This window comes from Heteronotia binoei, chromosome 15, assembly GCF_032191835.1.
Source record: "Heteronotia binoei isolate CCM8104 ecotype False Entrance Well chromosome 15, APGP_CSIRO_Hbin_v1, whole genome shotgun sequence".
Lineage (NCBI taxonomy): Eukaryota > Metazoa > Chordata > Lepidosauria > Squamata > Gekkonidae > Heteronotia > Heteronotia binoei.
The window spans coordinates 20,544,501-20,557,986 of NC_083237.1; the positions used below are offsets into that span (position 1 = coordinate 20,544,501).

General features: G+C 47.5%; 1 protein-coding gene and 1 pseudogene across 1 annotated transcript; both read right to left on the minus strand.

Annotated features, from left to right (window-relative positions):
• Positions 1-6,874: 6,874 nt before the first annotated feature.
• LOC132583298 (olfactory receptor 5V1-like) lies at positions 6,875-7,808 on the minus strand (annotated as a pseudogene).
• A 4,278-nt stretch (positions 7,809-12,086) lies between these two features.
• Positions 12,087-13,105, minus strand: LOC132583299 (olfactory receptor 5V1-like). Its single transcript, XM_060254962.1, has one exon. It carries the CDS (start codon positions 13,095-13,097, stop codon positions 12,087-12,089), a length of 1,011 nt encoding a protein of 336 aa, XP_060110945.1. The 5' UTR covers positions 13,098-13,105.
• Between the last annotated feature and the right edge of the window lie 381 nt (positions 13,106-13,486).

Here is a 13,486-nt window from a genome sequence, read left to right on the forward strand (position 1 = left end):
TCTGTGATTCTTTGATTCTAAGCAGGTGCTCTGCCACTTAGCCACAGACCCTTCCAGTCTGCTATAGACTGACCTTTTGTCTAGAGAGATGGGTATTGTCTGCTCAAGCTAGCATTGGCTCTCCAGGGTTTCAAGTGGAGGTCTTCACATGACATGATCCTTTTAACTAGAGATGCCAGGGTTGAACCTGGGACCTTCTGCATGCCAAGCCAAAGCCGCTTTCTAGCTGCTTATACTGCTTTCTAGCTGTCTTATACTGACCTTTGGTCTATCAGGATAGGTATTATTCAGAGGTGGAATTCTAGTCTGAGCTCCTTTGCATATTAGGCCTCACCCCCGATGTAGCCAATCCTCCAAGAGCTTACAAAAAAGAGGGTCTAGTTCCATAGAACTTACAGCAAAACCCAAAAAAGAGTTATAGTGTTTTAAAGGCAGTCTTTTTGTGTGTGTGTGTGAAATCCTTTTCTGTTTGCCATTGGAAGTTGTGGAAAGTACTTCTGAGCATCTTTTAATAGAGGCATGTGAGAGTCCTGAGATCTGGGGTGGCAGGGTGGCATCAGGAAATACTTCTTAGTTTTAGGAAAGGAGAATCTAGGTTGTTTTTGTAATAGTTATTTGAGGGTGGAAGATAAAGTGAGTAAAAGTTTTACACTGCCCACAAATAACGTTCTTGAAATGACCAATAATATTAGTACTGGGATCAATGACTAGGAGTTGTTGCATTCATAGGATGTAATAGAATGCGGGCAGAATGAATTACTACAGAAACTCTGAATGTGCCAGTATTCTCTTAAATATTATGATCAAGTTTCACTGTCTTGATTCTGCACTTGCCCCGTGCATGCATAGAGACCATGTGATCACATTTAAAGGATTGTGCATTATTATTATAGTGAATAATAATCCTACAGTGGAAATCTGTTGCTCATTCTAACCAGTGTATGTGCTGCAGTATCTTAATTCTTGCTCCCAGAGTTGTGGTTAACCAAGAGAAGACTGTGCAACTTTATTCAGTTTTCTTTCTTTTTTGAGAGAGCAAGCAAGGCCCTTCTTTGCATCAGATTGCATGTCAGCAGCATTTTTGAAATTATTAACTTAAAGGGTCTATGGTGTGATTCCAAGAATAGTTAAGCAAGCACGTTGTGAGAAAATACAGTCAGTTTATGGCATAGTTGACAATGTGTCTATTTTTAAATAGAAGAATAAACTTTTAACTAAATTGAAGTGGTCTGAGTATCAAAATCTTCTAAATTTTGTTTCTTAAAATGAGGCTTCAGGTTGAGCTCTTCTGCCAGTAGGTAGAAATGTCTTTTTAGGTTTTGGCTAAGCAGGATTGGCATTTGGAAGACCACCAAGGACAACTGTGCAGAGAAAGGTAATAGCAAACCACCTCTGTTTCTCACTTGCCTTGAAAGCTCTTGCTGGTTTCGCCATAAGTCATCTGCAACTTGACTGCACTTTACACACATGCACACACACAGTTGAACAAACATTCTGCTGGGATATGGGACCTTTAAGGAATTCTTTATATCCCCTTTGGACACTGGGTGTACTGTTTTCCACTTTGGGAGAAGAAAAATGAAACTGGCATATGACTCATCCGTTGGAAGGGAAGGTGGCATGGTATAGCTAGATCTTGTCAGTCTTAGTTAAGTCTTTGGATGGGAGACTTCCAGGAAGGCTGCTGAGGAAGACAATGGCAAACCACCTCTGCTTTTCACTTTCCTTGAAAGTCCCTTGCCGGGGTTGCCATCAGTTGACGGCACAGTACACACACACAGCTTATCCATTACACTGCATCTGGCGATCTTTGCGGACTCCGCTTCCTTCAGCTTGCGTGTTTGGAAGCTCTCTGGGGCGGGGACCTGGCAGAAGTCCGGCAGCTGGAGGAGGATGGGAGCACCCCTAAACGGTGTTCCACCCCCGCTCCCCGAAATGCGAATCTGGGAGCACCCTATGGATTGCAAAGCAGGTCTCTCTGCTGGGAGGGAGGGCTGCTTTTGCTCTTTCCCCAGGATCAGAGGAGCGCCTGTGGGGGGAGCGCGGCAGGGAGGAAAGCCGGACAAGAGTCGAGATTGGCCAGCTGCTGGCCGTGAAAGCAGCCTGAGGGGATAGGGTTGCCAATCCCCAGGTTGGGGGCAAGGGATCCCCCAGTTTGGAGGCCCTCTCCCCACTTCAGGGACATCAGAAAGCAGAGGGGAAGAGGGAAATGTCTGCTGGGCTCTCCATGATTCCCTATGGAGACTGATTCCCATAGGGTATAATGGAGAATTCTCGGGTGTCTGGGGCTCTGGGGGGCTGTTTTTTGAGATAGAGGCACCATATTTTCAGCATACCATCTGGTGTCTCTCCTCAAAACACCCTTCAAGTTTCAAAAAGATTGGACCAGGGGGTCTTATTCTATGAGCCTCCAATGAAGGTGCTCCTAGCCGTTATTACCAATGGAAAGGAAAGGTCCCCTGTGCAAGCACCAGTCGTTTTTGATCCTGGGGTGACGCTGCTTTCACGTTTTCACGGCAGACCTTTTTAGGTGGTGGTTTGTCATTGCCTTCCCCGGTCATCTACACTTTCCCCCCAGCAAGCTGGGTACTCATTTTACTTCCTGTTTCCGGCAGTAGCATTTGGAGGAAATGATGTCACAGGAAGTGATGCCACTTCCTGCTTCTGGCAGGTGGCGCAGGAAAAACGATGTCACAGGAAGTGATGTCACTTCCTGTTTCCGGCGGTGGCATGCCGTCACTTTGCGCGCACACACACATTCATTCCCCCCTCAAGGTGTCCCTGGCTGGCCTGCAGATATTATGGCCACCCTAAGACTGCCAAGTGGGGGAAGCTCATCACCTCCTTTAGTAGCTGTTGAGCAACTCTTACTGTTAAAAAATATCTCCAGATATCCAGCCGGTACCGTCCCACCCTTAATTTAAACCCATTCTTGCAGGTCCCCTCCTCTGCTGCCAACAGGAACAGCTCCCTGCCCTCCTCTAAGTGACAGACTTTCAGAGAAAGTCCTTTTCAAGAGAAAAATCATGTCCCCCCTCAAACCCTTCCTTTCCAGACTCAACATTCCCAAGTCCCTCAGCCTTTCTCCATAGGGCTTGGTCTCCGGGCCCCTGATCTTCCTTGTTGCTCTCCTCTGCATGCGCTCCATTCCGTCCATATCCTTTTTGAAGTGCAGCCTCCAGAACTGTGTCCAGCACATTAGGTACGGCCTGACCAATGCAGTGTACAACTGGACTATGACATCTTACGATTTGGATGTTATGCTTCTGTTGCTACACCCCCAGACTGCATTAGCTTTTTTTTTGTTGCTGCATCACACTGGCTGCTCATATTTAATATTCGGTCCACCTATACCCCAAGATCGTGTTCACACAGACTGCTCCCCAAAAGTATATCCCCTGCCCAGTACACATGTTCCACATCTTTTGTTACCCAGATGTAGAACTTGGCAGTTATTCTTGTTAAATTTTACCTTGTTCAGGTCCACCCACTTTTCCAGTGTGTTCAGAGCTCATTAAATTATAGCTCTAACTTCTGGTGTGTTCACTGCTCCTTCCAATGTATAGTCATCTGCAGATTTACTGAGTAGCCTCTCCACACCCTCATCCAGATCACTGATAAAAATATTTTTGAATACTTGCCCCAGAGCGAGACCTGTAGCACCCCACAGGACACCTTCCTCCATTCAAATGAGATGTAACTGACAACTACTCTTCGAGTGTGGCTAAGGACATAAGAGAAGCCATGTTGGATCAGGCCAATGGCCCATCCAGTCCAACACTCTGTGTCACACTGTGGCCAAAAAACCCAGGTGCCATCAGGAGGTCCATCAGTGGGGCCCGGACACTAGAAGCCCTACCAATGTTGCCCCCCCCCCAAGCACCAAGAATACAGAGCATCACTGTCCCAGACAGAGAGTTCCATCAAATGGTTTTCCAACCACTTCCCTATCCACCTAAGTATCCTAGAGTCCAGTCCAGTCCTCAAGTTTATGCATCGGAACATCATGGGGAACCTGTTAAAAGCTTGACTGAAATCCAGGTAAACAATATCAACAGCATTCCTTCCATCCAGTAAGCTCATCACTCGATCAAAGAAGGAAATGCGGTTGGTCTGGCAGGATCTGTTGGGGACAAAGCTATGCTGACTTCCCGGGTCACACCAAGTTGTCTTTAGGAGCATGCAGACTGATCTCACTAAAATCTGCCCCAGTGTCTTCCCTGGGACACAGATCAGACTGACTAGCCTGTAGTTTCTTGGGTCATCTCACCTCCCTTTTTTGAAAACTGAGATAATTATCTGCCCTCCTCCAGTCTTGTGACACATCTCCCATTCTCCAAGAGGTCTGGAAGATGATGGGAAAAGGCTCTGCAATCTCTCCAGAAAGTTCTTTGTGCACTCTTGGGTGCATACCATCTGGCATACCACCTGGGTGCATTATTACGCATTATCTTTTATATGAAAGTTCCACAAGAATTGCTATATTATGTTCTAGGTAGACATGTTTCAGAGTCCTGATACAGAATGACTGGTACAAGCCAAAGAATGAGTGTCACAGCTAAGCAATGGTTTAAGTTCAGTTTGTCATTACTCTATGGTCGTTAACAAACTACACCCCTCCTGCCCCACCTTTCTTATCTAGCGTTTCATCATACATTTAAGAATGTGTTGTTAAGCAAACTGCCCTAAAAATAGGATTTTGAGGAATTTAGAGTGGAGGGCAATCTGCCATTTAGCGAGATCAAAAACCTATGTATACAAAAGGTGTCTGCTTTGGAAGTTAGCCAATTATGAGACAATATAATATAATAGAAAAAGGTTTATTATTAAATAAAGACAAACATACAAGAGTATAAAGTCACACAACGCACATACACAGTCCTAATAAAAATAAGATAGAAATAGACAGGTGTAAACGCAAGGATTGACAAACAGGGTAATAATTACCTATCATAGTCTTCAAGGAAGGCTCCAATGGTGACAAAAAGGAGATGGGGGATGGACCCTCAACTGATCAGGTACTGGGGGCGTATCTAACAGTGGGGTATGTAGTACTGTCAGATGCACACGTGTGGGGAGTTGGGTCAGAGGTTATAAGGACTACCTTGAGCCCTTAGGGGGTAGGAGGTGCAGGGGCGGATGACAGGTGGTCAGCTGGTACATGACCTCAGAGAAAGGGGAGGCTCCGCAATGACCATAAGGGCTGGACTTGTGCGGTGGCCAATGGCCAATTTATTTGGGGTACCTGATTGGATGTCCATACCTGGCCAATGAGCAGACCTGGCCCTGGTTACCTGATTGGGTCTCCAGGTAACCATGGGGAAAAGGGGAGGCTCCAGGGTGACCATTAGGGCAGGGAATGGGTGAGGGTATTGGGGTGGAAGTGATTAACAAGCTATCAAACTTATCTAAAGGTGACAATAGGGGGCCAGATTGCTACCTAAGGTGTCACCCGATCTATACAAAGAAGTTTGGCTCTAGGTGAAGATGTTCTTCCTCTTCTTTACTTCTATACTGGCACCATCTATTGTCTTGGGTTCCGTTGGACAAAAGCTTAAGCAGTCTGGCAGGGTCTATGCTTAAGATAAGCTTGATTGCCTTATGAAAAAGTAACAGCTGATGACTAGGTGAGCATCTCGCTTCACTGTCATGGAGTCTGGCACTGCAGGAAGATGGTTGCTGATGGTGTTAGCCTACCAACATGACTTTCATGGTCAAGCCTGGAAACCGCTTGCTCGGACAGTTCCTGGTGCCGAAACTTCTTCCACTGCAACGGCCGAGATGATGCACGTATGGAGTGGCTGGAAACCCATCTGTACTTCTGGCTAGCACTCTTCCAGAGATATAGAGTGCTGTTGTAATGTTGAGGCTGTTAGTATTCACATAAGTCTCTTATAAAATGGTAGATAAAACCCACGTTTCATAGCAGATGTGTGTGAGTTGAATCTCCAGGCACCCTGGCAACCAAATGGGTGATTACAATGTCTGTATATAACTGAAATTAGGGGTCTCTTACCCACAGTGTCACCCATGATTCACATTCTGACCTTTCTGTCACAGTGGTTTTGTAAAGCAAGGATATATCCTCATATTTTTTTATAACTGCTATGATACATGGTTCTTTACAAGGTTTTACAGAAAAATACAAGCATGGGAGCTTACCAGCAGCTTGTGTAAGCAAGAATACCAGCATCTCTCTAGGCTTCATTTCAGTCTGCAGAGAGGGCTGAGGGCTTAAGCACTTTAGGCTTTGCAAAAAGTTGCAGTTTTATTTTATTTTTTATATTTCTGCATTGACTTATTCTCCAAGACAGGCAATAAAACGATTTTAAAATATAACACACAACAATAGAAGGCTTTCATAAAATAACAGAAATGCAAAGGAAGCACAAAAGCATGTGTTTGGTTCAACCCAAATGATAGGAGGAATCAAAATGCATTCACTTGCCCCTGCGACAAAAGGAAATTAAAGTACAGAAGTGCCTTCCAGGGAATCATATCCCCCCAGCTATGACCCACAACCAATGAGAGACTGCTCCACACATAAGGACATTTTACATTTAAAGCTTCAGGTGATGGCAACAAAAGAGTTCTGCTGGATCAGACCAGTGCTCCATCTAGTGCAGCATCCTGTTTCACATACTGCCCAACTAGTCCCTCTGGAGGTCCAGCAACAGGGCGTACAGGATGAGGTCTCGTGGTAATGGGATTTACAGGCTGATTGCATCTGAATATGAAGCTACCAAAAAAGCTCTGGACATCTAGATTGGATTACTGCTATGCCTTCTGTGTTGTGCTGCCCTTGATACAATATATTAGTAAGTACTTGTCCATGGCAAAGGACGTTTAACTCTGCCAAAGCCAGTCTTTCCCTCTAACAACATGAGTGCCACAGATGAACTGGTTTCCTTTTCAAGGCCTCCTTCACTTCTTTGTTCCTAAGGCTGTAGATCAAGGGGTTCAACATGGGATAATTACCCCATACAGCATGCTCACCAACCTATCCTGGCCGGATGGTGGCTGGAAGAAGGACGTATGTAAGTAAAGATGGCAGTCCCATAGAAGAGATTCACCACCATGAGGTGAGAGGCGCAGGTTGAGAAGGCTTTGTGCTTCCCCTCAGCAGAGCGAATCCTAAAGATGGTGGAGATGATGTAGACGTAGGAGACCAACGTGACCAGGAAAGCCCCCACTCCAAAAATGCCCCCAACCACAAGAACAACCATCTCAGTCGTGTAGGTCAAAGTACAAGAGAGAGCAACAACAGGCGGGATGTCACAATAATATTGATTGACTCTGTTGGAATTGCAATAAGGTAGGATGAAGGTCAGCTTAGTATGGATCAAGGAGTTGAGGAACCCAGCGATCCAAGTGCCAGTAACCATCTGTAGACAGAGTGTCTTGCTAATAATGATTGTGTATCACAAGGGGTTGCAAATGGCCATGTAGCAATTGTATCCCATGACAGCCAAGAGAAGGACCTCAGTTACTACCAGTGCAATTAAGATGTAGAGTTGCAGAATGCAGTCGACAAAGGAAATGACATTATTCTCAGACAAGATGTTCTCCAGCATCTTAGGCACTGTGGCTGTGGGATAGAAAATGTCCAGCAAGGAAAGGTTGGTGAGGAAGAAATACATGGGATTGTGCAAGTGTGGGTCAACTCCTATGGCAAGGAGGATGGTACCATTTCCCACAAGGGTGATCAAGTAAATGAGCAAAACGGCAGCAAACAGGGAGAAGTGGACAGCTGGGAGATCAGAGAGCCCTATCAAAATGAACTCTGTCACCATTGTGCTGTTCTCCATTTCCTGGTTCAGATCAGAACTTTTCTGCAAGAAGCATACGGTCTGCTATCAAATGGATGCCCCACAGGCATGGAAGACCAGCTCAAAGATAAGTCCAGAGACTTTCCACATAACAGGGCACCCACTCTACCACCATACTTCTGCCCTTTTGCCGCTTTTACCACAGATTATCTCATAAACTGGGAGGACAGGGGCAGGCTTTATTCAGCCCCCTCCCTGAATATCCTCCAGGTCCCCAGAAGGAGTCCATCACCAGAGGTCACCAAGCCTTCTAAATGTACAGACATAAACAGAGAGACATAAAATACCAAAATACAAAAAAAAAACCCTCCAGTTAATGTCTACAGCTACAGATATGGAAGGTTCCTGTACCTTTCGTAGCTGCAAGGAACATAAGACCATCATGATTTGAACAATATCCAACCAGACATTTTTAGGAAACCCACCAGCTGACCACCAAGGCAATAGCAAGGGGCTTTTAAGGCAAGTGATTCAGCAGAGATGGTCTGCCATTATCTTCCTCTGCAGAGTTGGTAGGGCTGATACTTGGATGGACATGAAGTGATGGTATCATTTTACTGTGCTCTGGTTAGACCTCGCCTAGAGTATTGTGTTCGGCTTTGGGCACCACAATTTAAGAAGGACATGGCCAAGCTGGAATGCGTCCAGAGGACGGCAATGAAGATGGTTAGGGGTCTGGAGACCAAGTCTTACGAGGAAAGGCTGAAGGATTTGGGAATGTTTAGCCTGGAGAGGAGATGACTGAGAGATGATATGATAACCATCTTCAAATACTTGAAGGGCTGTTATATAGAGGATGATGCGGAATTGTTTTCTATGGCACCAGAAGATCAGACCAAAACCAGACAGTTGAAATCAAATTGGACTAGATTATCCTGGAAGTCCCTTCAAATTCTATGATTCTATTCTATGATTCTAAGCAAGGTCGGTACTTGGATGCGAAACCGCCAAGGAAGACTTTGCAGAGGAAGGCAATCACATTATTGGTTCAACCCTGTGTTAAGAACAAACTTGAGGGTATAGCTAGGCTGGAATGAAGCTTGGTCTACTTCTTTGGACACCTTCCATAAAATTGTCTGTACCTGATGGAGCTCTTAAATCCCAGAATGAAAACCATACAGACTATAAAGCAGTATGAGATCAGTCCTGGGCAATTGCTGATATAAAAAGACTAGTGAGAAAGACCACACATATTTGTTGTCCTCCTAAATGAGTCCCAAAGGGCCTTCTTAAAAAGAATAAAGATGATGGTGCCAATTCCAGGTCCTCTTGTGCCAGGAAGCTACCTCTGAGAAGGTCCTCAGCACAATGATGAGTAATTATTCAAGTAGGGTTGCCAATCCCCAGGTGGGGGCAGGGGATCCCCCAGTTTGGAGACCCTCCCCCCGCTTCAGGGTCATCAGAAAGCGGGGGGAGGGGAGGGAAATGTCTGCTGAGAACTCTATTATTCCCTATGGAGATTTATTCCCATAGAAAATCATGGAGAATTGATCCGTGGGTATCTGGGGGAGCTGTTTTTTGAGGTAGAAACACCAAATTGTCAGTATAGCATCTAGTGCCTCTCCCCAAAATACCCCCCAAGTTTCAAAAAGATTGGACCAGGGGGTCCAATTCTATAAGCCCCAAAAGAAGGTGCCCCTATCCTTCATTAATTCCTAAGGAAGGCATTGAAAAGGTGTGCCGTCCCTTTAAACGTGATGGCCAGAACTTAGGGTTGCCAAGTCCAATGCAAGAAATATCTGGGGACTTTGGGGGTGGAGCCAGGAGACTTTGGGGGTGGAGCCAGGAGCAAGGTTGTGAAAATCTGGTCCCTCTGTCTCAAACGCCAAGGCCACAGTCCCAGATCCACCCTCCATTATTCCCTACAGGAGCTGTTCTCTCTCCCCGACGGCGTGCTCAGCAACAGGCATTCCCCTCCTCTCCCCGCTTCCCAAGCGGCCCACCCGACCACCTTCCCCGCGGCGCCCGGCTCACCCTCAGCGCTGGCCAGGGCCCAAGCCAAGGCCAGCGTCAGCGCCGGCTCCGACCACCAGCGCCCCATGGACGGAAGGCAGAGCGGGGCCCTCTCTGGGCCTGGCGGTGGCTGGTGGCAGCCGGTGGCGGGGCCTCCTTGTCATGCCTGAGGGCGCCGAGTCCTCCCTCTCCGGTGCGGAGGCTCCCCGTCAAAAAGCGAAGGGGCCGTGGCGAGGAGAGCTGCGAAGCGGCGCTGGAGGCAAGAGGGGCCGGGAGGCAGGCAGGCAGCCTGCTGGGCCTGCAGGGCTGAGGGAGGAAGGCGGGCAGGACGAGGTGGCGGTGCGGGCCTGCCCGCGAGAGGCGGCGCTGGAGGGAGGAGGGGCCGGGAGGCAGGCAGGCGGCCTGCTGGGCCTGCGAGGCTGAGGGAGGAAGGCGGGCAGGACGAGGCGGCGGTGCGGGCCTGCCCGCGAGAGGCGGCGCTGGAGGGAAGAGGGGCCGGGAGGCAGGCAGGCAGCCTGCTGGGCCTGCGGGGCTGAGGGAGGAAGGTGGGCAGGATGAGGCGGCGGTGCGGGCCTGCCCGCGAGAGGCGGCGCTGGAGGGAAGAGGGGCCGGGAGGCAGGCAGGCAGCCTGCTGGGCCTGAGGGAGGAAGGCGGGCAGGACGAGGCTGAGGAGCCAGCCTGGCCCAGATGCCCCCTCCTCCCCACGGGAGCCGCCAAAGGCGGGGAGCAAGGCCAAAAGCGGCCAAAGGGCGGCCAGCCCGGGACAATCGCCGCGGTCCCGCCGCCCCTGCCACTTCACGCCGGGCCACACTCCTTGTCATCGTTTCCCCCCTCCCCCCGCTTCCGTTTTGTTGGGGAGCGGGGGAAGAGGCTGGAATTCCTGGGGTCCCCCGCCAGGGCGGGAGGGTTGGGAAGCCTACCAGAACTCCCTTTGGAGTTCAATTATGCTTGTCACAGCCTTGATCTTGGCTCCACCCCTAATGTCTTCTGGCTCCACCCCCAAAGTCTCCTGGCTGCACCCCCAAAGTCCCCAGATATTTCTTGAATTGGACTTGGCAACCTTATATTCAAGTCAATGGATCTAAAAGTCCCCACTCTCTAGAATTCATTTATATTATTCCAAGATCATGTCCTTATCTGTCACACTGCTGGGTCTGCTGGTAAGGGTCTCTGGTAAGGGTCTGCATGGGAGGGCCCAGAGCACCCAACCACCCTGTCTTCCTTATTGGTAAATAGTTCTTGACTGTGACCAAGGAGATGCGAGGACCCAGGCAGTGTAACAACAAAAATAAGTTTATTATTAGTGCTCCAAATCAATAAGTAGGTGATAAACATTCAGTGTAATAGTAAAAAACAGTAAAGATTGGTGCAAATAAAACAGAAGCCCTGATGCGTTTAAGTTAGATATTTCCTTCCTCTAAAACCAAACTCACCCCTAGGGTAAAGGATCTCTCCTGCTGCCTTCTCCAGCTCAGCCTTCCAGAGAGAGAACACACCCTGTCTGTGCTTGGCTCTTTTATGCTTTTCTCCCAGGTCCCACCCCTCTCTGGTCTAGTTTCTCTCCAAACCTTGCCACCCAATCAGAGGGACAGAAAGGATCCTGAGAAATGTAGGTCCTCTGTAGCTACTCCTAGGCAGGCTTCTCTGGAACCTATAGGCCTAACTAGGCCCAGGATCATAACATTAGCCTAGTTGATTTAGATCAGAGGTGTCAAACTCATTTGTTTTGAGGGCCAGATCTGACATAAATGAGACCTTGTAGGGCCAGGCCATGTTGGGCCGGGCCATGTGTGTACCTATTTGAGATGTAAATTTTATAAGGGCACAGACAAAAAAAACCCTTAAAATAAAACATACTTAAAACATTAGCACTCATTCGTCTTGAAGGTGCTTTCTTTGTATTTCTCCTTTGTATTTCTCACTACCTGGAGGAGTCTCAGAGTGGCTTACAATCTCCTTTCCCTTCCCCTCCTCACAACAGAAACCCCATGAAATAGGCAGCACTCAGAGAGTTCTCCCAGAATTACTCTTGAGCAGAACGGCTCAGAGAGAACTTGTGGCTGACCCAAGGTAACATCAGCAGATGTATGTGGCGGAGTGGGGAATCAAACCAGATTCTCCACAATAGAGTCCGCCACTCTTAACCACTACACTAAACTGGCTATGTAAACTGAGAGAAAGGGAGAGAACATCCTCTTTGTTAACTGTCTCCACCTAATACATAATTTTTTAAACCTCTCTCATGCCCGGATGCCCCACCCCTTAGTGTGCAAATATTTAAGTTCTGGGAGAGGCTCATGCAAGTCAAGGCCTTCTCTTCAACAAGCCCAGGTTATGTATGGCTTTAAAGCTTAAAAATGGGCTCTGAAAGAAACTGGTCCCACAATGCAAAGGATTCAAAACCCCTGTGACCCTTTTCAAGGCCCCCTTCACTTCTTTGTTCCTAAGGCTGTAGATCAAGGGGTTCAACATGGGAGTAATTACCCCATACAACATGCTCACCAGCCTATCCTGGTCAGGATGGTGGCTGGAAGAAGGACGTATGTAAGTGAAGATGGTGGTCCCATAGAAGAGGCTCACCACCATGAGGTGAGAGGCGCAGGTTGAGAAGGCTTTGCGCTTCCCCTCAGCAGAACGAATCCTAAGGATGGTAGGGATGATGTAGGCATAGGAGACCAATGTGACCAGGAAAGACCCCACTCCAAAAATTCCCCCAACCACAAAAACAACCATCTCAGCCAAGTAGGTCGAAGCACAGGAGAGAGCAAGGACGGGTGGGATGTCACAATAATACTGATTAACTCTATTGGATTTGCAATAAGGTAGGCTGAAGGTCATCACGGTATGGAGCAAGGAGTTGAGGAACCCAGTGATCCAGGTGCCTGCAACCATCTGAAGACAGAGCTTCTTGCTCATGATGACTGTATATCGCAATGGGTTACAGATCGCCACATAGCGATCATATCCCATGACAGCCAAGAGTATGCCTTCAGTCCCTGCCAAGGCTACTAGGAAGAAGAGTTGCAGAATGCAGCCGACAAAGGAAATAACATTGTTCTCCGACAGGAGGTTCTCCAGCATCTTAGGCACCGTGGCTGTGGGACAGAAGATGTCCACCAAGGAGAGGTTGGTTAGGAAGAAATACATGGGGTTGTGCAAGTGAGACTCAACTTCTATGGCAAGGAGGATGGTACCATTTCCCACAAGGGTGATCAAGTAAATGAGCAAAAAGGCAGCAAACAGGGAGAAGCGGACAGCTGGGAGATCGGAGAGTCCCATCAAGATGAATTCTGTCACTGTTGTGCTGTTCCCCATTTTCTGGTTCAGATCAGAACTTTCCTGCAAGAAGTGTACAGTCATAGATTTACTTTCAAAGGTAAGATACAGGCATGGATGGCGTCATGCATAGATTACATAATCCTGGAAAAAAAATGTTTATAAAAGAGATTACAATCTTTCCAATTTGGATATCTGACCATGCTCCCATAAGTATTGAATTGGAGTTAAAACTACCCACAACAATTAGACCCTGGAGATATAAGAATTCAATAATGGCGAAAGAAGAAAACAGAAATTTTATGAAAACACAGATAAACTTATATTTTAAGGAAAATAGAGGAACGGTACCCACTAATATATTATGGGATGCTGCCAAAGCGGTAATAAGGGGTCATTGTATAAAGAAAGAAAAGAGTATAAAAAGA